General features: G+C 39.0%; 1 protein-coding gene across 1 annotated transcript in view; it reads right to left on the bottom strand.

Moving 5' to 3' along the window:
• RAB11FIP2 (RAB11 family interacting protein 2) overlaps positions 1-19,399 on the bottom strand; it is a 29,485-nt gene extending 10,086 nt beyond the window's left edge. Inside the window, exons 1-3 of the mRNA XM_065746886.1 lie at positions 18,789-19,399; positions 7,914-8,356; positions 6,747-7,209 (exon numbers count right to left, since the gene is read on the bottom strand). Of these exons, the coding sequence (XP_065602958.1) occupies positions 6,747-7,209; positions 7,914-8,356; positions 18,789-19,141 (1,259 nt within the window). The 5' untranslated portion in view covers positions 19,142-19,399. The remainder of the gene's footprint in view (positions 1-6,746; positions 7,210-7,913; positions 8,357-18,788) is intronic.
• Positions 19,400-27,417: the final 8,018 nt, after the last annotated feature.

Genomic DNA, 27,417 nt, shown 5'->3' with positions numbered 1-27,417 from the left:
GCACTCTGGAGCCCTCCTGATAGCAGCAGGCTCCATGAAGATGAAGTCGTCCCAGAAGTCCTGGCCAACATGCACTTCCAGGAAACAGCCTTTTCTCCTGTGCTTCACGTATATCTCAAGTTTAGTGCAGTAAAAACACCACAACGCAAATACATAGAAGCAGAGAAGCTATCACATAGAAAACTTGAAGTAAAAAAAAGCCACTTAAACTTGTTAGGAAGAGCTGCACTAATTTTACAATGGCTAGCTATGGTAAAGAATCTCTGACAAGATCAACATCACACACAAATCCAATGTTTTCCATAACAGGAATTATTAAAGCCATTAACGTTCTTACAATAAATAATAAACTAATTTTTTAATATGCTGGCTTTAATCTGTTCCATCATATTAAACAGCAAAGCATTAGAATTCAGGATACTGAATGAGAGCTGAAGAAAACAGAAGTGAAGCAGAGAATGTCGAATACGCTTCATTGTATGTGCTAAATACAACTGTTTCTGAGTTGAACAGCAACACAAGACAACAGTACTTAACACAGCCTAAACACTTTGAAATTGCATTGTTTTGCCTGAAATGACATATATTTTGAAAGAGCTTTTCTGCTGGTTTTTTGTTTGCTTTTCTGATGCTTTACATAAATAAAAGACGATGCAAGAGCACAACTGACACAATGCGGTCACTCACGAAACTGTAAGAAAACTGAGAAGATATGAAATGGTACACTGCATCCTGTGCATACATGTAAACAACTTCATTTTTAGAAAATCGTGAACTGGGTCCCACATTGGCTGGCAGCTGGCTCTGAGGTTGCTGGAGACAGAAAAGGGACCTGGAGGTGTGCAGGGTGGCATTTGTGAGCTCTATCAGATCCAGCCCTCTGCTTCCAAATATTTAGGTATCCTTAAATAATGGAACTTGTACTTGCACACTTCTGGACCCATTACTCATGTAAGTTCACTCATTATGGGTGAATTTACACAGTGTGCTCAACTGAACATTCATGTACAACAACAGTTTTATATAAAACGTTAATATTTTAAAGCATTTAAATATTTCTGCTTTTATTAGGCAGCTGTGCTATGCCTAAAAAACTGATGAATTTTTATCCTCAGGAGACCATTAACGATCCTCTACACTAAAGGCTGTGCCAGCACCTCCACGAGAAGACTCCACTTATAGAGATGTGTGAGCCAACCAAAAATACAGACAACCCTGAAATACAAATTTGTACTGAAGATTAAGAGAATGATTTTGAGACCACTTAAAGAAATAGCACTAATCCTTAGTTCTTAAAAAGAAGCAGAACAAAAAGAAATTTCAGTTTTATATAGCTTTATATATATAGTTTTATATATTAATAAAGGAATTGGATATTATTTTTAGAGCAAACAGATTCAGCGGCAAAATCCCCACTGGGGATACGCCTCAAAGCCACTAGGAAAAAAAATTCACACAGCCTAATGTACATCAACAGAAAATTAAAGGTTTAAAAGTTTTGTTATTCAGCAGGAAGAACTTCTAAAACAGCATTCCTGAAACAGACTTAGAGTCTAACAAGAAGTGATTGGTGGTGAAGTCAGCAGTAAAGTAATACTAAGTACTAATATGACTAATTGTAGAAATACTAAGTATTTCTAAGATCCCTCTCCAGGAATCAACTGCTCCAACCCATCCGAGTAATGTAACAAATAACATGATCAGTGATTTGTAGCAGCTTTAGAAAAGACTTCTTTATTTTCTCATCACATGGAGTCGTGATCTTTCTAAATCAGATGCTAGCAGGCTTAGCAGCACAGACTAAGAATCCTTGCACAACTTCTCTTTGTTTTGTAGATTCCTGTTTCCTCTCATATACCAGTATTGTATTTAATTTAATGAATTAATAAATATACGGATAGTTGCAGGATAATGAACGAACTGCCATAACCTATCAAAATTCTACCTAGTAATGGTCACATATGACTAGAAACATAGGTAGTCAAATTCCAAATGGTGAACTGAAATAAACCCTTTTATTTCAAGATAAAACAAAATTCTGAAAAGAGCAAAGTTCACCTGATATCGTTTTTTGACTAAAAAAGAAATATATGCCAAAATGTCAGAACAGACTTCATTGCTCTAGCAAGCACAGCAATAAACTTGTTGAATCATGGCCATTATAGACAATAGGCAACACTGAAACCATTTAGCAGTCATTTGTCTTTGCTGTTCAAGACATTGCACTAACTTATCTTCACTCTTGCTTGAGCTAAAACATTTTACTTTCCAAGTGCAGCTGACTCGTGTCAGGCACCAGCTCTACCAACATTGCTCAATAAGCAATAAGAAGCTCAAAGCAACACATGGTTTTGCAATAGACTCTCTAGCTGGTCTATCACCACATATACTAAATGTTAATAATAAGTAAAATTTGACATCAGGTGCTCCTTAGGCTCCAGCTGGCCAATAACTGATGTTTATATAAGTATTATTCACACTGGCTACAGTGAATCCCAGTAAGATATGCTTGTTTTCCCCCCACTATTCTCTCTCCCATACTTCTTCGAACATAACACATTTATTGCTTGAACTTGAGGTAAACCAGTATTCAGTAATCAGCACAGGTTTTCTTCATATGATGGAAGTACGATTTTGCAAGCTATTTTTATTTAATGTACCTCTCTCCACATGTATACATCTCTCTCTATATATATATATACACACTCGTGTTCGATATAGAGAGAGAAAACCATACAGACACACACACATATATATGATACATACACACTGTACATAAATGTTCTGTAGAGAGCTCACACCTATCAATCCAGACTCCCAGATCCAGAATGTGATCAGGCTAGTAACAACCTGTCAGCTTTAAATATTGGACTATTTGTTTCCCTGTGTCCAGTGCCTAAGATCTTGTTAATTACCTAAACTCCCTTTCTGTAGGTCTTGTTAATTACCCGTCTCCTGTCTCAGTGGACCTTGTTAATAACTTGTCCAATCTTTCTAAAAAGGTCCTAATAACACATTAAAATTAAAGATGCTTTTCTCTTAGCACTTGTCAAGCGGTGTAAATTGAGAAATTTTCACATCAGTTTATTAGCCTACTGTAGTGTGTATTCCTAAACATAAACAATTTCTGAGAAACGATGCATAAGGTTTGGTTGCTGCAAATAAAAAAATCTTTGTTTTCAAGGATTACTGTCAATTTCAGTAACTGTGTTCAATACAAAATCCACGTGGCTGCTGACTGCAAATTAACCACTTGAAAGCCAAGACAGAACTAATTGTTAGTGAATGTGTTTCAAGATAACGTTAAGTTCTGCTGGGGAGCTCTGCCAGCCTGCAGTCACTGATGTTAGGAGCTGCAGCTCTGCACATAATTGTTGCTTGGACAAGACTACCAGACCAAATCAATTCGGATGACATGCTGAAAAGTTGCTTTACAAGTGTGATTCACTGTATAGAGATATCAGGATCAAGTCATGTAGTTAGCAACGAAAGAAACTATTCTTTCCCATCATTAAAGAACTGGGTTTTCTTATCTGTGCATTAAGACACAACCTCATCCTTTTACCTGTTTACAATCACTTGAGATTCTTTGCTTTATTCTACATTTGAGCTCTGGAAGAATAATCTCCCACCAGAAAGCTGGGAGCTTTGACTCTAACAAATCTAATGACAGTGATTAAAGATGCTGCTGCCCACCAATGTACAATCTGTCCCTCTGCCCCAGCCATTTTGCAGACAGAAATGCATGTCTACATCTCTGCTGTCTTTATGCCATCCAGACTCATAGCTTCTGCTATCGACACGAGTGGTTTTTGCCTTGATGGCAAATCTAGAACAATGGTAATACAACAACAATAACATTTAAATAAAAATGAATAAAAAAAATAATAACCACAAGTTCTACTGATAGTCTTCTGTACATCCACTGACTACTAACTTAAAATTTGTCACCTTGCTCTTAGATTCATAGCCAGGAAAAGTCAAATGTCAGATGTCCTAAAGCGGTTAACAAAACTGACCTTGATAAAAATAATTAAAAAAGCAAACAAATCTAGAAATGATATAGGTAGCAGTATGAGCCTCTAACTATGATGATGACTATAAACACGCTGATTAAAAGAAACAACTACTTCAATGTTTTTTATTACAAAGACAAGTAAGGCTAATATGTAGGTGATAGATCCCAGCTATACAGGGAGGCAATAATGCAAAGAAAGGACAAAAGGATCCAGGAGAGAATCACTGAAACTAAATGAGAACAAAGGAGAAAGAAAAGATTTACAGACGTATCTCCAGACAGGGACCTCCTCCAATTTAAGGTAAACACACAGTGATGGTTCACAAAGCCTGGATTACACTCATGAGGTTGTATAAACCCTGCGAGATCTTTTTAACTGGGTGTCAGAGGAAAAAGAAACCAAACCAGTGTCCTGTGCCTGACTTGAGGTATAAATATAAAGGTTTCTAATTCACCTATTTACCCATATTTCTGGTGTGGACAGGTTGGGTTAGTGATCTGTGGGTTTGGGGATGAGGATGTGCATTGGGAGCAAGTGAATTTTCCTATTTTCTTCCTCCAGTTCCTACTACTAGCCCCAGCCTGGTCCCTTGGCCTAACCATGCATCTTCCTGTCCAGTTTCACCAAACAGAAATCCATGACCATTCCCCAACACAGCTAGACAGGGATAACCAGGAACTGCAAAAGAAACTCCTCATCCACCCCAGAACACTGATTTTTGGACACACCTTACTGAAATGTGCCGCCTGTTTTACTTGCAAGATGGTATCCATCAAAAAGCTTAATAGCATGCTGAGTAAATAAACAGCAACACAAAATCCAAATTCCCCATGTGTTCTTCCTGCATACTGAATTTGTTACTCAGCCTCATTTATTTTGCGCTCACAGACCTATACAATTCTTTCCTCACAGTATTACTAATTCTAAAAATTAAAAATGGATTCTATTCAACAAATCCCCCACAGATAAAAGGTAAACTTAAAACTGTAAACTTATTAAATATGCACATTTTGAATTAGCTCTGACTTCAAAAGAAAATCATTGTTCAAGATACATATGAAAGAAAGTGAACTTTCTTTTTTTTTAAGATGCTCATAGACCATAACAGTGGAGTGTACAAGAACTGAGAGCTTATGACATAAATTATTGCATGACATATTACTCCAGAGTAGCTGACTTACGAAAATGGTCGTAATGTTTTCTACTTTTGGCTTTTTGGAAATAACAGAAACTTTTGATAAGACAAGTAGCTATGTTTACATAAAAGTCAAGAACTAGTAAAAGAGACTCGCACAAGAAGGGGGAACGAATGACTAGAACCCTTCTGAATGGGCACTGTGATGAGCTTTTTAATTACAAAACAAAGAAAAAACAAGTCCATTGTGATTACTGTTTAAGATTTACATTTATCAAGATCTGTTGCATTCAAGAACTTCAAAAGATTTCACTACTGATATCTAGCATCTGCCCGAACACATTTTTTCATTTAAAAAAATATTAAATGCTATGTAATTTTAATTGTTATTTAAATTAGCTCTGCTTAAAGGAGATTATTTAAATGAAAGTTTAACTTCTGACAAACCAAGCTACGTCCTAACCTCACTTTAATCTAGAGACATCATTTATTAAATAAATAATATTCTAAGGCTCTGCTGTATGTATGTTATTTAAGACAGTAGAACGGGCTTGACTTGTAGGAGGCACTAAGAAGGTGAGTTGCTGAAGTCTGTATGAGCTTGTAGCAAATTAATCTTTTCTACATTATTTCAGTTTATCTCATTCACAACCAAGATTAGTTTTGTTGAGAAAATGATTGTGAGTTTAAAACAGAAGTGCATATATTCTAACCTATGACTAAAAAGAAGTTGGGATACAGTAAGATTGATCTGTTAATTAATTTCTGACATTAATGTACTTAACATGTTTAAAATGTAAATGAATAAAAATGATTAACTGATTAATCATGAACTTTATAGAATACATAGTGTGTGCACATACATATATGTATATAATCTATATAGTAAACAAAAGCCAGAAGTAAAGTGAAATATTGAATATATACATATTTTTAATTTAAGGAAAACAACTAAACTGCTGATAAGCAAACAAAGATTAAAATATATTATTTAATCAAAGTTTCTTATCAACCCCTGTAACTCAAGTCATTTTGTTTAGCATATAAACTGCTGCCTGGTATAAGGACTTGAATACACATGAACTCAGGAAAGCTAAAGGGAGCCAAACGATTGCAGGCATGATAAGGGCCTAGGCAGATGCTCCAATTTAGAAACAAAATGGTCTCTAGTTCTTCTGGTTTAATGTATAGAATCTAAGCCATTTGTTTTCACAAGCATTTGCTTTCATTACTCAAATTTTTTATTCTGTTCCATCTTACCCTTACAATTAAAACTTATCCCTTTAAAACCATGCCTTACAGTTAAGGTAGTGCAATAGCTAGCAATGAGTGAGGTGTTCTGCATATGCAAAACCACTGAGTCACACCCAAAAAGCATCACAGTACTAACACATTTACTAATATAAATGTAACTTCTAAATAAAGTATAGAATGAAAAAGTTAAATTAAAGGTTCATACACGTTACTTAGTAAGGGATTCGCAATGATACAAATGTATGACATAAAGCACAAAGACCGCATCCTTCAACACCTCACATTTTCATTCACATAACCTGTTCAAGATAGCAGATCAAAATACAGCCAAAACCTACCTTGAAGATGGCAACATGCTCGTAGGCTTGAAGTTTGTCATAAACGGATTAGTTGACTCATAATCAAAACTCTCCTGATGAGTTTCACCAAATGCACTTGGCGATTTCAAGTCAGTAGAGCTCTCTGATCCCCCATTGCTAAGTTTATCTGACCTCCTGCTATCTTTTTTGCCAGTAACTCTTTCAAAAAGACTAACTTTCTCTTTTTTCTCTTTTCTGATTTCTTTTTTTATTTCAACAGGTTTGGAAAACAGATTTATATTTTGATCCCACGATGCTGGGTTTTCTTCAAATGGATTCTTTTGTCTTGGCAGCGTAGCGAATTTTTGGGGTAATGAAGCACTCACGTTGGTAAACGGGTCATTTTGTGCTTCCAGTGCAGTTTCATCAGCCGTGCTGTCAAGTTGGTTCATTTTGGAAGTATCAACACTTAATGTCCTTCTGTGCGGCGATTTTAGACTCCCTGCAAACAATCTGTCATTAGTATGGTATTGATGAGACACAGCATAGTTTATAACACGCAAAGAAACCATTTTAACTTTACTACAGAGGGTCTGAAACTGAGTTTCAGTCTGAAACACCCTTGCATAACAAATCTATTTTTAAAATGTCAACAGCTTTGGCATTGTCTTTGTGACACTGAAATGTTTAAGGAAGAAACTACAGCATTGTTTTATTTTCTGTGTGAGAATTAGGGTCTATAAGGAATACAGTTATAGCTAGTGAGGCATTCCAGAAAGTGACAGTAATCTACTGTGTAAAAACTTTGAGCAATACGAAGTACTTTCGGTTATTTCTATTAATCAGGTTTAAAACTTTGGTGATAGCTTTTTAAAAAATTTAATCTACGCAGTATATTACTTTGCCTAGAGTTCTCTTTTGAATGCAATGTTTCATTACAACATACTCTCAAAATGAGGATATGAGAAAAATTAATTAAAAAAAAATAATAATATATTATGACCAATGCAAGTTACTCCTTACACTCGTAACAGCATTTACAAGTTAATTCCAACTAATGGAAGAGAAAAAATAGGCCAGCAGTAATTCATTATTTTTTGGCCTCATAATTAACTTCACAAACTAAAGAAACAGACTTTTGCATGCTCTAGAAGCAGCAAATTATAACTGTAATGGTCTTGATTGAGTAGCATGAGTTTGACTTACCGCCTTCATCAACTGAACCAAAAGATTCTAGCTGACGCCTGAAAAGATGAGAGTAGCCAACTGTGCTGGATTTTAATTTTTCCGAGGAGACATGTGATCCTGTTAAATCTGACATCGAATGAGCTGAAGATAGCCTCTGAGGTCCCAAAAGGAAAGGTTTTTTTGGTTTTGATTTCATTTGTACTTCACCACTACATACCTCTACGTTTGCATCAGGTATGTGAGTACTTGGAATGATTGCAGATGATGTATCTGAAAATGTCCCATCATTTTTTCGACCCTTCATTTTGTCTTTTAGTTTAGCAAAAGGTGATTTGGTTTTGTCCTTCATTGACAAATCGAACATACTTGCTGTCATGTTATTCCTCATGAACTGAATATTGACCTTTATTTCTCCTCTGTCTTTGGTTCTTTTCCCTTGTCTGGACTCTAGGTGAAACCACCTTAAATGAGAAAAAGAACAGATTAAGTTGTGTTCTCCGAAGGCTACCAATTAAAACCTAGTCAGTTAATTAAAAACTGGCTAGTAAAACATGAAAGCCAAATTCCATACCAAAAAACAAAACATTCCCATATAGAAAAACTTTTTGGTCCATATTTAGTTTTGAAAGAGGATACATGCAATAGCTAGGAAGCATGAAGCTCTCTGCTCTGTTCACTTCAAGAATCCAAGTCAACTCAGTGGACGCTTACTAAACTTTACTGAAGCTGAAAGGATCACATCCATGTACAAAGAATAATTTCTATCTAGTATTTATTACAAAAAATATATATATATAGAGAGAGAGATTTAAGGAACAATGGTATTTTTCGAGTGGTTTTTATGTACCAGAGATGCATTACCTGAATGGTTACTATGGGCCAAATGTTTATCCAATAACCTATTTTCATTAGATTTTGCCTTCGTTTATGCTCTAGCAAACTTTCTTCTCCCCTGCCTTCTTTCTAACTAACGGATACAATTTATGTAAACTGCAGTAATCAGGAAATATCTAAGATCCTGGAATGATTTACACTCGACCATCATTTTGGTTTTGCAGCAGCAACCTGTCTCAAACACCAGCAGCAGAACAGCATCAGTGTATCCAACACTGCCCTTCATTGCAGGTAACCAGTAGGATTAACTTCAGCAGCATCTTCACAGGCTTTGTAACCATGATCCGAAACAACACTTGAAGAGGTCACTTGTTTCCAAAAGATATGTATTTCTTCACAGTTTCAGCAAAGACTTTATCATTAGCCAGATATCTGATTACTTGTGTTCCTGTCTACTGAATGTACCGGTAGAATTTAGACTCAGTTCTCTCTCCACAGCCTTACTTAAGTGAATGACTGACCTTCTCCCCACTCATCATCAGTAGTTTCTTCCTATTTCAAAAGGGGCACCAGGGCACATTTCCAATTTTCCAGTTCCACAGAAGTGCTCTAAACCCATCTGCATGTGTTCTCATTGCCTTTCTCTCTCCTTTTGGAGGACATGAGAGTTTTTCATATACTTCTCACACATGAAAAATATTAAATGATTTCTTTGGTTGGCACCACTAAGGAAAAGAAATACGCTACTTCTCATCCTTCCTGAAAAGGTTTGGGAGGGGAAGAAAAGCCATCCAAAGGACAAGTTCTCCTACCAGCCTCGAGGTGATGCTCAACTAGAAACCCTGGAAAAATCTCATAATTTCCTAAAATTAATAATTTGGAAATTATCTAACAGTTTCTAACTCACATTTCTAGCTCTCTGGTTACATAAGTTAGATGAGTAAAAAGGCTCAGCTAAATATCAAGTAGCAACACCCTCCAGTTACTACATTACCACTCCTGGGAACATGTCAGTAGAAATGCATGCATGCGCACCAACACAAGAGTACGTTATCGTGATGAAGTAACTTTTGAACTGCAGACTAAGAAATGAAATTGCCTATCAACACAGATGCAAAATTGATTATGCAGCTATACATACATTATTCAGTACTGTCAAATACACAAAACAAGGCCAGGGAAGGAGAAAAATAGCCCTCAATTTCCTTTCAGATTTCATAAATATATTTAAAAGTGACAGAAGAAATCAAGCGTTCAGGGAGATATACTATTTTTTGAGTTGACAAAGGTCACCTTCCAAAGAAATAATGAAAGGATAAAGAGTGTTGTGACTTTGTTGCCTCTTGATATCCAAGAGGCTTTGTATGACATTCTAAAGCAGAGTAATTAAGAAATGTCAGGCCATCTCTGTCCTGACACTGACCCCAGACCAAGAGATCAAGAAGTTCACAAAGGTTGGACAATACTGAAGGACATTCAACTTTTAGGAAGACAGTTCTCAATCCGTCGTGAGAAAAGTTCATTTATGTGCGTTATATGAAATGCAAAAACTGAATGTTAAGTGTCTGAAGAAGATAGGATCATTTTTCATTTTACTTACTAAGATTTCATTTCTTGGTAACTGATTCCAGAAACTTTTTAATTCATCTACAGAGTCTTTAAATGAAACATACACAACAGAATCAAGAGTCATTTTTCTTTTTTTTTTTTTTATGATATCACCAAAAAAAAAAAATAAATGGAAAGACAACTTAGACTACTTCACATAAAAGAAAATAGGTTCTTGTATTCTCTTATAAAAATAACAGCAACATAAAAAAACAACAGGAACATAAAGCAAGCCCCTGCTTATATATTTCCAAAGGTCTGGTCTGTGTGAAAAGAAGAAAAAAAAAATCCACCAAAAAACAATGAGCAAGTCCTGTGCAGGACTGCTTACACTGCCCCTAAATATAAATATGCATAAGGCTTATGGATGTTTTAGAAGGCTTAATGGGCAGAGAGGACTTCATTTTTTGACATTCAAAATTACTAGCTCACCCTACAACATAAAGAAACGTATTCCTTTTCCCTCCTCTTGTATCTCTGAAACATTCATACACCATCTCTGATAAGATTCATGAATTTTCACGTTTCTGCTTAGGAACGACTGAAACTTCAAATTGATGTGTGACACTGGTTAACTTGATTTAGAACAATATCAACAACTTAAGATTTTGCTGTGTTGAAGAAAGCCTTTCCATTAAAAACTGAATTTAACCCAATTAGTGGCATTCTTATCATGAATTAACAGCTCTGTATTACTACCAGCATTTACTTACTAATAACACATCCACACATGCTATTTTGATGTTCACCAGGTCTGTAGAACTTCGGTGCATGACCACTATGTTGCCTTCTGCAGTTTGTATACCTTTTTTCAAAGCAGACTCTCAAGGCACCAAAGTTCAGCTGGGAAAACAAAATAACTCTTCTCACTTTAATAAGATAGAGGAGATGCCTATGGGACCCAACCCAGTACACGGTGGTACCACCGTCTACACTACCGATCCTAACAACATTTAAGCATAAACTCGTTACTGGAGCAAAATTCCTCTGGACTTCAGTGGAATTTCTACTTGAAGAATGACTGCTGGGTCAGGTCTTTGTATAAAACATATATTTAATTGCTATAGGCACATAAAGGAGGTGTTTTTTTTTTTGTTACATCAAAGATTTCATCTTGAATCACCTACAATGAAGGGTCCATGTGCTTCTGCTCACACAAGACAATATGAGAAGCACTCTCAATGATTTTCTTCAAATTCAAAGACAATTAATTATTCATTTTTTTCCTTCTTTTTTTTTAAACAGATGAGAACAAATGCAAGGAATGCATTTGTGTGGAGCTGCACATGAGTGTGTAACTGAGTCTGGAAATGTTTCTTATTAGGATCTGTTCCTACAACACATGGGCGTGAGCAACATTAGAGAAACAGTATTGTACATAATAGAAAAAGAATTGGAAAATGAAGTCCACTGTTTTCAGATAACATTTGGGTCCCAAAATACTAAATTCCACTATACCACTGCCAATTTAAAAAATTGTAATGTATTATAAAAGCCAATAAAACTTGCTATTTTGGTTTTGTTTACAGTACTTTTAGCCACAATAAATACTCCATTTGTCAGGCTGCCATAAGCTTATTCTATAGAAAGCCTGCACAAAGTAGGAAAATAGCCAATAACACACACACACATACACACAAAAAAAAAAAAAAAAAAAGCAAAAAAAAAAACAAAACAGGGTGGCTTTTATGAGAGCAGATACCCTTTTATTTAATAACCAAATATTACATCCAGTCTTGCAGACAGTCTTTATTTAAACAGACCTTGTACAAAGTCTGGCAAATTTTCTTAACTTCAAAGGGAACCCTATTGCCTTCTGAATCACATTCGCACTGCTTGCTCTCACTTCCAGTGCTCTGTAGGACAACGTCCATACACCCTCTAATTTCTACTTTTTCCCTATGGTTTCCATTACAATAACCAATGTTTCTTTTTGTCATATGTCTTTGAGTGTGCTAACAGGCTTTCCCTCTCTTGCACAGGTTTCTGATCATTTTTGTTTCGTAAATATAATATAAACTCACTCTGCATGCTGGCAGCACCTTCTGACTCAAGTTTCTTTGCCAGTGCCAAAGAGGTGAACTAACAGAGGAACTGTCTCCCTCATTTCACTGCTTCTCAAATACATTCTTCTGCCTTCACTCTGTAAACAACTACTGAGCTGATCTAATTTCATTTTGCTGAATTTTTAGGTTACACTCAAAGATTTCTTGAAAAATCCTGATTTGAATTCCCAAATTGCCAAATGAACTCTGCAAAAAGCCAAGTAGTCAGAGCACCCTTGATATTACAGCTAAAACCAGCAGCCTGATCTGCTAAGCAATTCTGCTACACCACTACAAGATGGTCAGTAGGTGCTTATAAAAACACCCCCCAAAAAGTCATCAAAATCCCAACAAGTTAACACGACCATCAGCAGTCAGGGAAAAGAACTTCTACTTCAGATGAGATTACGTACGTTTAAATTAGGTTTATGCCAAAGATACTTCTTTCGTAAAATCCCACTAACACCAATGTTAGATTTATCCAAGTAACAGACAGAAAAAGAACATTTAAAGCCGAGAATTATCTAGCATACTGATTAGCAGCAAATTAATTTCAATTAAAAAAATCAGAAACTTTCCTCCCCCCCCCCCCCCCCCCAATAAGTCTATTAGATAGCATATCAAGAGACTGGCCAAAGAGATGGAAAAGTAGGAAAATGGTATACACAGTGTAAGAGGGGAAATGAAGAAAATGGATTACTTATTAAGAAAAGTGATGACATGCAAAAAGACGAATACTATTACTTTCTGGAAACCAAATGAAATGAGATATACAAAGTAGAGTTTAAAAATAAATATTACAGACTGACATTTAACACCACAAAACATATGGGAACTGACACATATCACAGTGCCCTTACTAAGGGGCTCACTAACATCAGCTGGAATCAGAGTAATTATCTGGTCTTCGATTACACTAGCTATTATTTTGCTTAAAAACTGTGTGAAAACTTTTATTTTGGAAACAAAGTAACTGAAGAGATGAGAACTAAGGCCAGCTATTGCAGCTCTGTGTAAGCATGTGTGTGCATAGAAAATGGAGCGCAAGTATTCCAATCCAGATGGCACTCAGACTCTGAGTCAGAATTATGACTTACTCAGTGTATATGCTCACATTTTATGCTGAAATGTAAACGCTGGGAACACTGCTAGATCATTTCAGAATACTTCTATGATCTCATTAAGCTACAACCAGGCTTCACTTCTTTGCTTCTCGCTGTAACCATCTTTCTCCTCTGTTCTCTACTAAATTTCCTTCTTTTTTGTTTCATTTCCTGAGTGCTACCATGAAAGCAACAGAGCAAATCTGAACGGACCATCCAAGCTGTTCATTATTTCTGTGGATTATTCATTGTGCATTGATTTTTAAAAAGCACTGTTCATCAGCAAGCAGCGAGCCTATGACAACCTGTTTATCAGCAGCTGTTTGCTTACTCATCACTCAAGTTGCATCTGAAGCCACCCACTCGTGAGCCTCCTGCTTCTGCGGACGAGGGGAGGGCAGAGGCGATCGAAGGGGAACCTTTCTGTCAAGAAGGAATTCACATTAATTTGGAGGAAGTCACGAGGTTTTCATACCCTTCAGGAAGCTCAGTAGTCTTAAGGAAAAGTGCTCACAGTAGAGTGGTATTGATCAGTTCACTCCTTAGGTTTTTTTTATTCATTTCATGAGTTGCTTGTGATTATTTTATATGACATGTCAGCAGAGGAGAAACAGATAAGGCCAAGATGCCTTTACTGTATTATGTTCAAATAAAAATTTTTTCACTACTGCTGCAATCTAGAGGTGAGAAGGGGAGGTCATGGTATTACAGAAACCAGGGATAGGAGGAATTAAGTTGCAAATCACAAAAGTCTCCTCCAACAAAATTTCTGTAAGTAATAACTACCACCGTCTGCCTCCCTCTGCATTCCAGAGGAGTGCTGCATCTTGCATCAGCTGAACATGGAATAAAATAAGCTCTCCAAGAAAGCTAGCAAAGGAATGGGCAATAAACAGGGTGGAGTTAGAGGGTAACAAGGACCAAATGAGTGCTGATGAAATAAATAACAGTGTGGTAAAAGCTAGTGGAAATTAATTTTTCTTTATCTGGGCACATTAGCACGCAGGAGAAAAACTACAACTGAGCACACTCATTAGGAAAATCTACTGAAATTTGCTGCAGTAAATTAAAGCACATCAGTAAATGGCTATTTTTTACTCTATGGTCACTCAAAAACTTGCTTGGTGTTACACATCATTCAATCATCAGCTGTATTAAGGCAACAACAAATAATAACTAAATTGAAATAATTATAAATACATGTTTTATATGGTTTAAAACAACAGATTAAATTAACATCATCTACGTTTCAACCGCAACAGTAAAGAGGTGCATTTATTCTAGAACATCAGACAAAAACAAAATGTATTTACTAAGAACAAAAGGAATAAAAGCCATAGGACTCTCCTGCAAACAATTAAAAGATGGCAGAAATCTAAGATCAGAAAAATTATGCTCAGCATATCTCCAACAAAGCTATACCTCCTGTGCATTTTAAATAGTTAAAACCAACTCAGTAAAAACTCAGCATCTGGACCTAGCTTTCAGCTCTGAAGAACTGAGCAAGTTAAAGAGATTGCCTTTTTCTAACTACAGCAGTGCTGCCAGAGACACACATTTACAAAGGTACCACACGGCGATGACACTTTCTCCACCAAGACAGAGAGAAATTAAGCTGGGATCCTGCACATGCTTTGGGTCTCTGGAAGAAACCTAATGAGTGACCATCTGAGCCACACCTGCATCCAACTGTTCCAGGAATTTTTTGCTTTTAAGAAATTGAAAAATCACCAGTTTTAGGAAGAAAAAGGATGCATTCAGAATTTTCACTATTGAATTACAGTAGATACATCGCTTTCTTTCATTAAATCTTGTTCCAGAGAAAGTTTCTTAGCATACACGATGCGCAAATCTTACCATGAGGCTTCCTGCCTAAAAACTTAGCCCTACGAAGTCTTTCTCTTACGGTGTCACAAGTAACAAACAAAAAAAAATGTTATAGAGAAAGAAGGATTTTTTTCACTCCAATATGTTATTCAAGTTGTGGTGAGTTTGTAAATGTACTGGCTTCTAAATTATAAAATAAGAAATGAAAGAAAAAATGCAAAAAGCCGAATGTCACACACCCTACACTCTTCAATTCTAGGAATTCAGAATCAGCTGGTAGCCTTCACTTCTCATACCTCCTTACTAAAAAAGCTCTGGGGAATTGCTGACAGGATTCAGCATTGTGCAGAATATTAAATATCTTTTTTGCAATACCCCGGTGACTCTTGAGTCTGTCTCTTACAGCACCATATGTACAGCTGTGTTGGAAAGAGGAAGCTATTAAATATATTAAAAAGTAGAAATATTACCAATAGACACTTCATCAAATAACTGGATCTCATTCATCCCCAAACAAAGCAAGAAATGTTAAGGTTACATCAACATAAGAAAATAACTCTGGATTTAATAACACCCCAAGCCTGTTGAACATATTTGAAAGTAAAAACATTGCTTAATAAAACAGATTAGTGTTTCTGAAACAATGAGTACAGCTTTCAACCATCAGAATGCTTCAGTAATAAAGACATTGGACTCAGTCTTGAAAGGCACTGGGTATCTCAGTTCCCACACTGCAGTCACGGCTAGATGCTCTTCAGCTCCAGTATATTACCTTATGTTTATTGCCAACTCAGGACCAGGGATATTTCGTATCAAAAGGGATTTAATAAAAGGGAAAAGAGAAAGAGCATTTTGTTTGGGATCACATTTGTGAATTATTTCTGAAAGTCTGCCCTCCTCACACATACAAATACGGCATCTACCTCTCCAACCCGTGCTTATGAGAAACAGCAACAACATCCACGCGTTGCACGAAGGCACTACGAGTAGACAACCATGGTAACTTTTCAAAAGCATCTGAATGCTTGAGGACTGAATTATTTTTTCCATAATAATTTTCCTTTTTTTTCTAGGTTTCTAAGCACATGAAGACCTCGATAGGAAAAGTGTATTTTCAATGGCTCTACCTCACATGCTGTCCAAGCAGCCAGTAGCCACCCAGCCACCCTTTTACACATACATAAGACTTTTACAAGTAGAGCTGTTAGGCTCTAGAAGCCTAACATCCATCAACTTTTAATAAGATTTCCTATCTTAAATGCTATTGTAACTTTTGAAAACAGGTCTTAGGCTGTTTGTAAAAGTCTCCCACGGGGCCCCACCTCCTGCAGTATGGCTCACGGGCAGTTTGGAGAGCCCCAGCAGGTTCTGTGGCAGCCTGGGGAGGCATCGCTGCACACTCATGTAGCGTGAGCTCTTCTCTCACACTTCAGAGGAAGAAATGCAAGAATGAAGAGCACATACGAAACCACACTGAACAAAACTTCCTATAAAGATACTGACAGGCTCTGCATATTCACTTAACTGCAACAAGCACTGTGTCTAATTTGCCACGTACACTTTTTTTGCAATGGTTTTATAACACTCCAGCATCACTTTTAGTAAAATTGATGCTAAGTGTATGGTTCCCCAAAGGAAAATATTATTCATAGTAATACATGAATAATTTACGTATTTTCCTCCAGCTTGTGAATACATATCATCTAGATTGACAAAGTTTTTACTTTTAGTAGCTTTTTACATTATTCAGTCACCCTTTTCCTGCAGAGCAGCGAGGTGTTTAACCTAAAGCAGTTGTCTACTGACTTGCAAGATAATTACAACTGATGATTAAAGAGTACTTAAGATCCATGTCTAAAGAGCACTGAAACTTCATGAACCAAATGTAAACAGAAATTAAGAGCCTGAAGCTACAGACATTACTACATATTGCATAAAGATAACTGTACTGCCGTTGGTTTGCCCTTAAAAAGATAAGCAATTAAAAAGAATATTACTTCACACCATAAACCCACAAGAGATTCTGCAAGGATGCTTTGCTCTCTATTATATGTTTAGTGAACATACCATTCTGCTAAAAAATTTGAGGAAAAAAAAAACAAAAAGAAAAGCAGTCCAAAGACAGCTTCGACCTGTCTTCGGTGCTCCTTCAACCTCAACCACTGCTGCATATAAGCAGAGCCAGGTTTTGAGATGGCTTTCAGGCACTGATCAGCATGATCTGGCTAATACTGCTGCACGGACTGCCGTCTCCAACTGTCTGCTCTCACTCTGTTGGAGGTTGACGCCTCCACAGCACAGTCAGCAAAAGATAAATGATGCCAGAGTCTTAGTCACTTTGATGCAAAGTCCAGCATCTTACCGTAAACCCACCACAGCGAACACAAGAAATGCCACACTTCAGTTTTAACAGCTGAGGTTTTGGCACAGGACCCCTTCTATTCCACTGATGAGATATTAACCTCTAGAGGACAGAAGACACCTGGGCGTTAAATTTTAAGCACTGCAGAACACCTGTGCCTAGACATAGCTAGCCTAGAGGTCTTCAAGCTGTTCTTTTGCTAATTCTGTGGGACCTACAACAGTCACAATACTAACAGTACACTTAGACCTATAGTTTATTCCCATGCACTTTGAAGGATAGATTACACTAGTACCAAATATCTTTGTGCAATCATATCCTCACCAGAGATGCCAACAATTGTACTAGTTCAGCTGAGAAACAGTCACACACAAAAAAACCACAACAGTCTGATCATGACATTGACTCCAAATACACTGCTAAGATATTTTTTAGTTTCCTGCATTCTATTGTTAGAATTTGCTGGTAAATGACAATTTTATTTGACAAATGATTCTGTACGTAATGATGGAGGCTACTACAATAACAGAAATTTCTCTTCTGTCTTCTCCACAGAGGCCTGCTATGGTGAGGATCATGGCCTAGGACTAACCAGGATTAGAAAAGCACTGCACTGCTGTGGGAAGCCTTCATAAGTCACAGTTCGTTGGCCACTAAAACATAAATAAAAACTATTTGAAGACACTTGGTTGCAGGAGTTGATGAAAGCATTTTTAGAAAGAATGACATCAGGCTTCAGGACTGAATCTCATATATGGATCAAACTGAGGCACATGTTGAATGGGGATATTCCCTTAAGCAGAAGGAGAAAAAAAATCATTAGAAATACAGATTGCAATGAGTTCACACTGTACACAATAATCTGTCAAAGAATGTTAATGTTATTGACAGCCCTGCCCTGTGCAGGGTGACCGCAGTGATTACAGAGAACTTCTCTTTGGAAGAGATTGGTCCCCAATGACATAACTGTGCATCCCTGGGGCTCTGAACACTACAGAAGAAAGAGACGTCCCAATTTCATTTCCAAACACTTTGATAACAAGGCTTCTATTTCCTCCTCCAAAGTGCAAGTATACAAAGAAAACAAGCCATAATTAAAACAACTACCACTTACTCAGTTTTCCTTCTTTGCTTGTCCTCAAATACATCGTTCAGACTGATTGCCACCTGTCCCAGGAACTTGTCCAGCCCCACCAGCGACCTGTGCATGACAATCAGGTACAGGATGTATCTGTCCGGGTTCTCCTGCATGAGCAATCCGGGCAGCTCGAAGGAGGCCTCTTCTTTCCAGACCGGATCCAGGGTCTTCTCAGCTACTGAGGTGGAGTACTTCTCCTTGCCCAGCTGGATGATGGTGTACGCATCGTTGGTGCCACTTTTGCCTTTGGGCTTCAGACCTTTGGCTTGAAGAACCGTGACTTGCACGTGAGTTGGGAACCACTTCTGGGCTTGCTCTGCCAACATCATCTTCGAAGCTCTCAGCAGCAGCAACAACCAAAACAAAGTCTCCTAAGCCTTCAAGTCACTGCGTAAGGGCACTTACAGCGGAGGCACCTGCCCCCGACCCAGGGCGCTCCAGTCCACTTCCCTCAGGAGGCACTGACCTCAGGTCTCCCCCCCTCCAGGCAGCCCTACGGGTGACTCCATCACTACAGGGCTCGCGTTTCCTCGGCCGCCCCTCCGCCCGCCACCCTTCACGGCACAGCCCCGCGCCTCCCCCTGCCCGGCTCCCCGCACACCCCGCCGCCCGCAGAGCATCCCCAGGCCCACGGCCCCTCCGCCCGGCCCGGCCCGGCGCGCCGCAGCCCCCCCCCACCGTAGCCGCGCGGGCCCGGCAGGCCTCCCCGGCCCCTTCCGCTCCCGGTGCCTCGGGGCGGCGGGCAGAGCGTGGGCTTGGGGGGAACCGCGCCGGCCGCCGCTCCGCGCCGCGCTGCCCTCCCGCCGCCTCAGCCTCTCGCCGCGCTCCCCCCGCGCCGCCGCCCGGCCTGACGGGCCGGCTCCGCCGCTTCCGCCTTCCCCATGCTGCCGGCGGCGGTCAGAGGGCAGAGGGCAGGGTTCGCCCCCTCCCCACGGCCGCGGGGCGGGCGGTGCTTCCCGTCCCCTGATCCTTCCCTTTCCCTTTCTCCCGGAGTGCCGGCATGGGGTTGGGTTCCGCCAGAGCATCGCAGCTCCCTTCGTTCAGCGCTTTGCAGAGCGAAGCTCTGCGCTGCGGGGATGAGAGCCGCTTCACACCGCCCCATCCCTGCGAGCACTGAGCCGCTCCGAGCTGGCCGGGCTCGGGCCCTTGTCATGGGGTGAGCCGCTTGTGGAAGTTACGGAACTTGTTTGGTTTTTTACCCACCCCACTCTGAGCGTTCTGCTTAAGTGAGGGTGTGAATATAACTCGCGTATGCGGGTGCAGTTCTGTGGAGTACACAGTGACAGACACCGCATCATTTCGACCCCAAACCCAACGCTCGGTGAGGGTTGAAGGCTCTGTATCCCACCCACGTAACCGGCAGCAAGCAGAGAACCAGGCTTCATCCTCCTCCCCTCGTGTGTCCCAGCCCTGGCCCGCGGGTTAGCAAGCAACAAACGCTTGGGAAACCTTCTCCCGCTGCTCTGAGCTACAGGAAATTAAAAAGTTAAAGTTGCAGGCCATTAGGGAGGGTCAAATATGATGACCACACGACGTAACTCTGAGCGAGTTATTGTCCGAGGTCAGGAGAGGTTGGGGATCACTGCTCAGCACACGGTCGTTAGTTTCCCTTTACAGGCTGCGTCCAAGGTGTTATCTTTAACAATTTAAATAACTACTTGGATGATGCTTAAGTTTTGACTGTGAGCTGGATTTTTGTCTGCATGCTCTGATACTTATTAATACGGCGCTGGCATTCTTTCCTCTTGCACATTGTATCTGCTTTTTGTTGACATTGGAAGATTGTCCAGTTGGAAATGACAACTTCAGAACATTTATTGGGGTCATATTTTGAAAAAGTATGCAAATGAGTCATCTAGGGCCATTGTTGCTTGAAGATTATGAATGCGGTGATTGTCTCTGTTGGTTTGGTGAGATAACCAGTGGCCAAATTATGGCTGTACATCAGCATTTTGATATAAATTGGCTTTGACCCTCACCTGGAAGCTGTTTGCTCTCTGTTACTGCCAGCAAGGTCCCACATCCTTGGTTGGGTGTCTTTCCCGAACAATATGCAAGGAATTGTTAAAGTTCCCAGGATGTATTGCTGTGTCTGTGCACAGCGTAGCAATGTCTCAGGAAAATGGCTTGAAAAGCAAGGAAGGATCACAATGAAAGAGTTCTGCAGGAGTCTGAGAGAAAGCCACTGTGTTCTTGTTGGGAAACAGTAATAATGTGTAAATCACATTATTTCTCAAGTGAATTTTACCCCATATGAGTTCTGTTTTAATAGAATATCCTTCGTTGCTTGAAGTCTACACTGAGCACGATGCGCTCGTCAAATCAAAACAAGAAATGCATTTTAGGTAGGCAGAATGTATTTATTTAATCAGGAATTTAAGTCAAACATCATGTCTTGCATGCTGTGCCTTGGAAGAAGTTTTATGAGCTCTTATAGCAGGCAGGATTTGTGTTTTTTTCCTTGACATTTATTGGTATTCTACATTTCTTCTGATTGTATATTTCTAAATCAGGACTGGCTTGAGTACATGTGCTTGCAGCTGAACATGGGAAGGTGGAGGAACTTTTGTACCTCAGCATGCAACGTACCGGTAGCATACACAGTCTGCCCTTCCTGCCTTCAAAGTCAGTGGTGGATTATTTGTCCTCCACGCACACAGTGTGGCATGTGAGAGGAACTGGGGGGAGCCTTTCTGCTGTTCTCATTTCTTTCTCTCTCTGCTCATCTGGTCGAGCCAGCACTGGGGAGACATCCTCTTCTTTCTCCACCCCTGTGCTTGGAGTGAATTCTGCTCAAAGGTGCACCAGATGTATTTTATTCACTCTTATACCCCTCCAGGGTCAAATTGCAATCTGGCCTTTTGATTCCGTCCTCTTTGGAATAGGAACATTGTCTTCCTCTTGAATGTAGTGAGCAATATAAATGACAAAACATCTGAGTTAAATAATGATATCTCCAGCAGCACAGTGTCCCCTGGCACTATGTTAGAGCATTAATCCAGAAACAACTTGGATTACCATTTGCTACACCACAGCCACTACGCAGTGGCTGCATGCATTGTAGGTTTTGCTTATCGCTGTCCATGCTTTAGTGAATATCAAACTAGAAGCATCCATTTTGTTTTCTGGGTACTGTTTTGGTTACGAGACCATACTGTTCCTTCACTTTTGCTTTTCCTCTGTATTGAGACCACAGCATCTTGGATGCAGGACAAACAGCACAGGAATATCAGTGGTCATTAATATTAAGTACTTTGCCTTAGCAGTACAGCGGGAATGCTAATAAGGATGACTGATCTTTGAGGAAACCCTTTTTTCTGCCTGAATTTGACGTGGGCAGTAAGCAAGCAACAGATCACATGGGGAAGGGTACCACAAAGCTGAGAGGTGATGGATAAATTCTCTTTTCACTGTCTCCTTGCCGATTGGAATAGACAGAAAGAAAAAAATAAGATAGAAGAAAAGTCCTGGAACTCTGAAAGAGATCATTAAAACTCAAATGACTCTTGGGTGAAAGGGGGAATTTTTCATAGACTGTGGTTTTGGCAAGATCCATAATTCATGCTTTCACTGTGAAAAGAAGTCGGCTTTGTACTTATCAAGGTCATCACATTCGTTCATCGAGTTGGCTCACATTATCAAAACGCACCTTAATCACACAAGTTTTATTTTGGTTGTTTGATTTAGGAAGAAACAGGAAATGGACTGGCAATGTGAGAGAAGGTGTGTTACCTATAATTATAGGAGAGGAAGTATGGGAATCTGGGAGCACCAGCACTATAGAATAAATACTGCAAATAAAAACTTTTCCAAGACCAGTGGTTCCAGCTTTGTTGGCTTTTCTTCAGCATCAAATGTTCTGCCCTTTCTTTTCTTAGGTGTTATCTTCCTACACAGGTAGAGGGAGGTGAGGAAAAGGACAAGGCAGAGAATGATACAGGAACTGCAGGACTGCCTCGTGGAGAAGTAGTTTTTATTGTGCTGTAGCTCTCGAGATATGCTTTGGAATGCATGCTCAGAACGTAACATTCTGAGCTTAAAAATCTTCTGAAAGAAGCAAAACCAAGAACTGGAAGAAAAACCATGATTGAATGTTCTCCGAATAAGTGGACTTGGACAGAAAACAAGATACACTGAGGAGAGAAAGTTTAAATAGTGATTGTTTAACACAGAACAACAGTGCATATCCATGGTGTATTTAATATGAATTCATAATCCTCATGTGTGCCATCTATCTCTATTACACATTCTTCCAGGCATTCCTGGCCCCAAGGGTCACTATTTTATTTTTTTCAAAAAAGGGAATTCCAAGAATTATGGTGGATTTTTTTACAATTTCAGTACTTTGAAATACCCTCTCCGCTCTCGTTCCTGAGCCAACGGTACATCTGATTAAACATCAGGCTTGATAATCTGGCTGCCTTTGCAAAAGAAAATGCAAGAAAATCTTCCAGCCTACGCTGCTCTGAAGCTGTTCTATCCTCTGCTTTTCATTTCCAGTTGCGTACTTGCTAAAGAGGATCAGAGCAGTTGTGCTTACAGTGGTGAGCTGCAGCAGATAATTTGGTGATTCAATTTCTCCTTGACTTCTGTTTATGAAGTAGGAAACATTTTGTTGTTTTCTGCCTTTATTTTATTTTTTTCTTGAAAATGCTCTCTTTGATATTATTTGCTGAATAATTCTTTGTTGGCAGATCTTGGGTGACGTGTTTGTTTTGAACCTCATGCAGCTGTGAGGCGCAGGCTGGCTATGTCTAGACACGTAACAAGCTTCTGCTTTCAGCCTAGCTGACTGTAACTTCCAGTAGCTGTTGCAACTGTCCAGATTACACGTTTACTGGAGACGCTATGCAAATTTTGAGGCTGAACATAGTTGTCTGTTAACTTTATCTTAGCTTTTGTTACATTTCAATTACTGACTTCTTCAGGAATTCACCAGAATTAATTGATTGCAGAAATCAAATTGCTGCGATCAAACCCACCACTGCGAATTGGAAAGTTTTCCTCAAGCTACTGTTTCTGTCTGCTCTCAGGGTTTCAGAGGAAAAAAAACCACCACCAACAACAAAAAAGAACCACCATAATTGTTAAGTTGAAAGTATTTCGATTGCGCGTATTAAAAGCTAGATGAATATTCATCCCGTTTCTGTCCTGAGCCCAAATTTTACATTTCCATGTATGGAGATTCCTGGTTTTCTGAGGCTGCATGAGTTAGGTGATGCCCTGCATGGTCTCTTCTGCCTTCCACATTATGGTGTATGTCCTCTGATATATAATCTCATCTTCCAGATGCCTTGGCTTCAATGCTACGGCTGAAATTCCCTGTAGATCTCAACAACCATGTACACACGTCCATACTGGTACGAAGCTCTCAGCTACTGCCCTGTCATTGCTAGTGTGCCAGTGTCCACTCTTGCCAGGCATGAGTTTATCCTCCACTTAGGATGTGGCTTCCCTGCCTCGTCCTTCTCTGGTTTTCTTACATAACTTCAATGAACAGAATCACAGGATAAATAGCAAAGGAAAAGCATGCATGAAGAGAGGGACAAGAAGTCAAAATAAGGCAAACGCTCATGGAATTGTTCATTGTTTTGACAGAAACCTGTCATTTTTCAACCAGAAACATGGAATCACAGATGTGTAAAATAGCAGACTTTAAATAAACAGCAGGTAGGAGTGCTGGAAGAACCATCCTTTTTGTTCATTTTTCGTTGAACTTGTTTTGCAGCCTTTCAATGCTGTCATCCATTGTTAAGTTCAAAGAAGCTTAAATGCTGTAAAACAGTCATCAAATGCTATAATTGAACTTGCCAGTCATCCAGATTTGACCCAAACTGCCTGTGCCTCAAGATGCTAGTTGGGTGTCTGGGTTAGGTTTCAATTCATTTTTTTTAAACCACGAAGACACCTAGCTCTCAGCAACTTTTGTATAAGTTAAGAAAAAGCAAGTCATTGTAGTTGTTTGTCTTTTTTATTTTTTTCGTGTGTCAAAATATCCTTGTCATGCAAACTCCCCAAGCACTTCTAACCTATCTTCACCACGTGTGATACCTTAGGCATGCTGGACGGCCCTAGATGTCCAGCATTCAGGTCATCTTCAGATCTACAAGAGATGACACCAGAAACATTGTGCAATTCCCAGCATCTGGATCCATGTTTCCCTTTATTTCTCTTAGAAATTAACAAAGATCTCCAAGCGGACCCTTAGAGAAACACCCATCCAAAAAACTTGAGAATTTGAGCTTCTCTATCTAATGAGTCACACCAGAAGGAGAAGTTGGCTATATGACATCTATTTTCAGACTTAAATATGCACATTCTTTTTGTTTTATCTAATACTTGAAGGTTGCAAATATCTTTCATGCATTGGAATTGGACATAAATATAAAGAAAGTCAAGGATAATTTCACCATCTCTACAGAGAATAATCTTTTTCATACTTGACAGAAACAGAGAAACTTTAGCAATGGAAACAAATTACTTGAAAATTATGACCTTTTTTTTGGTGTCCTAATGAACTAGGGAAAAAAAAAGAGATTTTTATCATTATCCAAGCGAGGTTTCTTTAGAGATATTTTTCCTATACTTAAATATATCATACATTTGTTCTCTCTTTATATGTCTCTAAGGAACTCAGAAACCATTACCTCAGAAATTATCCCAAAGTTACCAACTCTCTTAAGGAAAATCTCAGCAAATACCATAAAACTGTACACTAACAAAAAATAACTGTAGTTCTGACATTCTCTACTCCTTTCCCTTTGTTTACAAGATATAAATATTCAACATCATTAGACTGCCACACAAGACCAGGTAAAAGGAACTTACTTTTAGATACATTAAATTGTTATAATTCCATCATTTCCTTATCTACTACGTTAGCAATTTCAGCAAGCTGGTGAAGTACCTTTGCACCTTTTAGGTAAAGCTGCTTGAGAAGCTTCCTTCTTGAAGTTGGGTCATCTTAAGTAAGATAACACGCTTGAACTCATTTCCAAGACCTTTTTCCCAGGCCCCCAAAATTGCTTCCCATGGATTTTATCCTACCAGAGAACCATCCCATCTCTCTTCTGTTGCTGAAGGATCTAATGAAATCCACCTGCAGCTCCAAATCAGCTGTGATTAATCTGCAGTTAACTGTGGGGTCTCAACACCTCCTGTGTGTTGGTAATAGGAAAACTCTTACTTTCTGATAATACTGGAGAAAAAAATAACTAGCATAAGATGTTTTAGGAAGAAAGAAAGGAGGATTTGTTTGATTATTTGTTAGGCTAAAGTTGAATGAGTGTTCTTGTCAAGTCTTGGTAAATCAAGACACAGATTTTCTGACTCTTCACCCCATCTTGCCAAGCTGGTATAGAGCTCAGAAGAGTATTTGGCATTTTGGGAGAACTTTTTCTTCTCACATTGATGAATAATTCAGATTTTATATCATCTTTGCCTTCTAGCAATGTATATTTCAATTTGCCTTCAGACAGGTCTTAATATAAACGTATGATTATAGAAGGAATCTAAATTAAATTACTGTAGTAAAGTTTTATGTGCATTAAATCTATGTACTCCGAGCACTCTTCTCCAGTGCTGCTTACAACCCTCCTTTCATTGAAGCATGGTTTATTCTTAGAAAAATCAAGCTGCTTCTAAAGTTCTGCTCCCAGTAAGAAACAAATTAGATGAAAACGACTTATTGAGATGAGCGAGCGTACAGAGCTCATGCAAATAGACACAGAGTGCTGCTTGACAGCCTTCCATGCCTTTTTTTATTCCCCCCAAGAACCATTCAAAGCCTAGTCATATAACAGATAAAATTTCACTTTTCCAAAATATCTGTAGTGAATCTTCCCAACACCAAAAGTTGGAAGGGTTGTGAGGGCTATGGGAATACTGCAAATTTGTTTTGGCACCGCATAGTGCTTCAAGCATCCTGGAAGTCAGCACTGGATGTGTTCTCATAGTCTGGATGTAAATTAGCCATATGTGCATTAGTGGCATTATTTACAGATTGAATTGTGCAACTATACTTAGGGTCTTATATAAATTATTTCTATACTGGGTCCAATTGTTGCTGTCATTTACGGTAATATAAACTATTACTGAAGTCAGTGGGGTAATTACTTTGAATTTTCCAGTGTGACTAAGAGCAGAACTTATCCTCTGGTTAGCATGTGGAGCTCTGAAGCCCTTTCCCCTGCACTAGAAGTGCACCAACTCTGCTCTGTCAGTTTCATTCACTATCCCTTCAGAAATAAGCTGTGTCTGAAAGCAAACTTTGCAGTCAGGTTTAGTCCTTCCTGGAATCTGAGTAAAGAAATATGAAAACAATCACCCAGTGTCACAGCCTCCTGTTGGATATATGCATTTGTCCATTGCGTTTTTTCCTTTGCTTCTAATAGAGGAATTTCCATGAAAGCTTTCCACTTGAACACTGCCGGAATGCAAGAGCCACCCTCTGAGCTTCTTCACTCACCTCTTTAAATGAATCTAATGAACAAGTGGTGTGTTTTCCTACTTTGGCCTTTATCTTATGCCTTTCACTTCATGGGCATAAGCCAGTGGTGTTCCTGATTCATTTATTTATTTATGTTTGACAGCATTTTCTATCAAA

The sequence above is a fragment of the Cyrtonyx montezumae genome, unplaced genomic scaffold (genome assembly GCF_038088225.1).
Source record: "Cyrtonyx montezumae isolate F1298 unplaced genomic scaffold, pur_monq_1.0 scaffold_4, whole genome shotgun sequence".
In the NCBI taxonomy this organism is placed as follows: domain Eukaryota; kingdom Metazoa; phylum Chordata; class Aves; order Galliformes; family Odontophoridae; genus Cyrtonyx; species Cyrtonyx montezumae.
The sequence above is the reverse complement of the archived record's forward strand: the minus strand, read 5'-3'. Positions and strand labels throughout refer to the sequence as shown.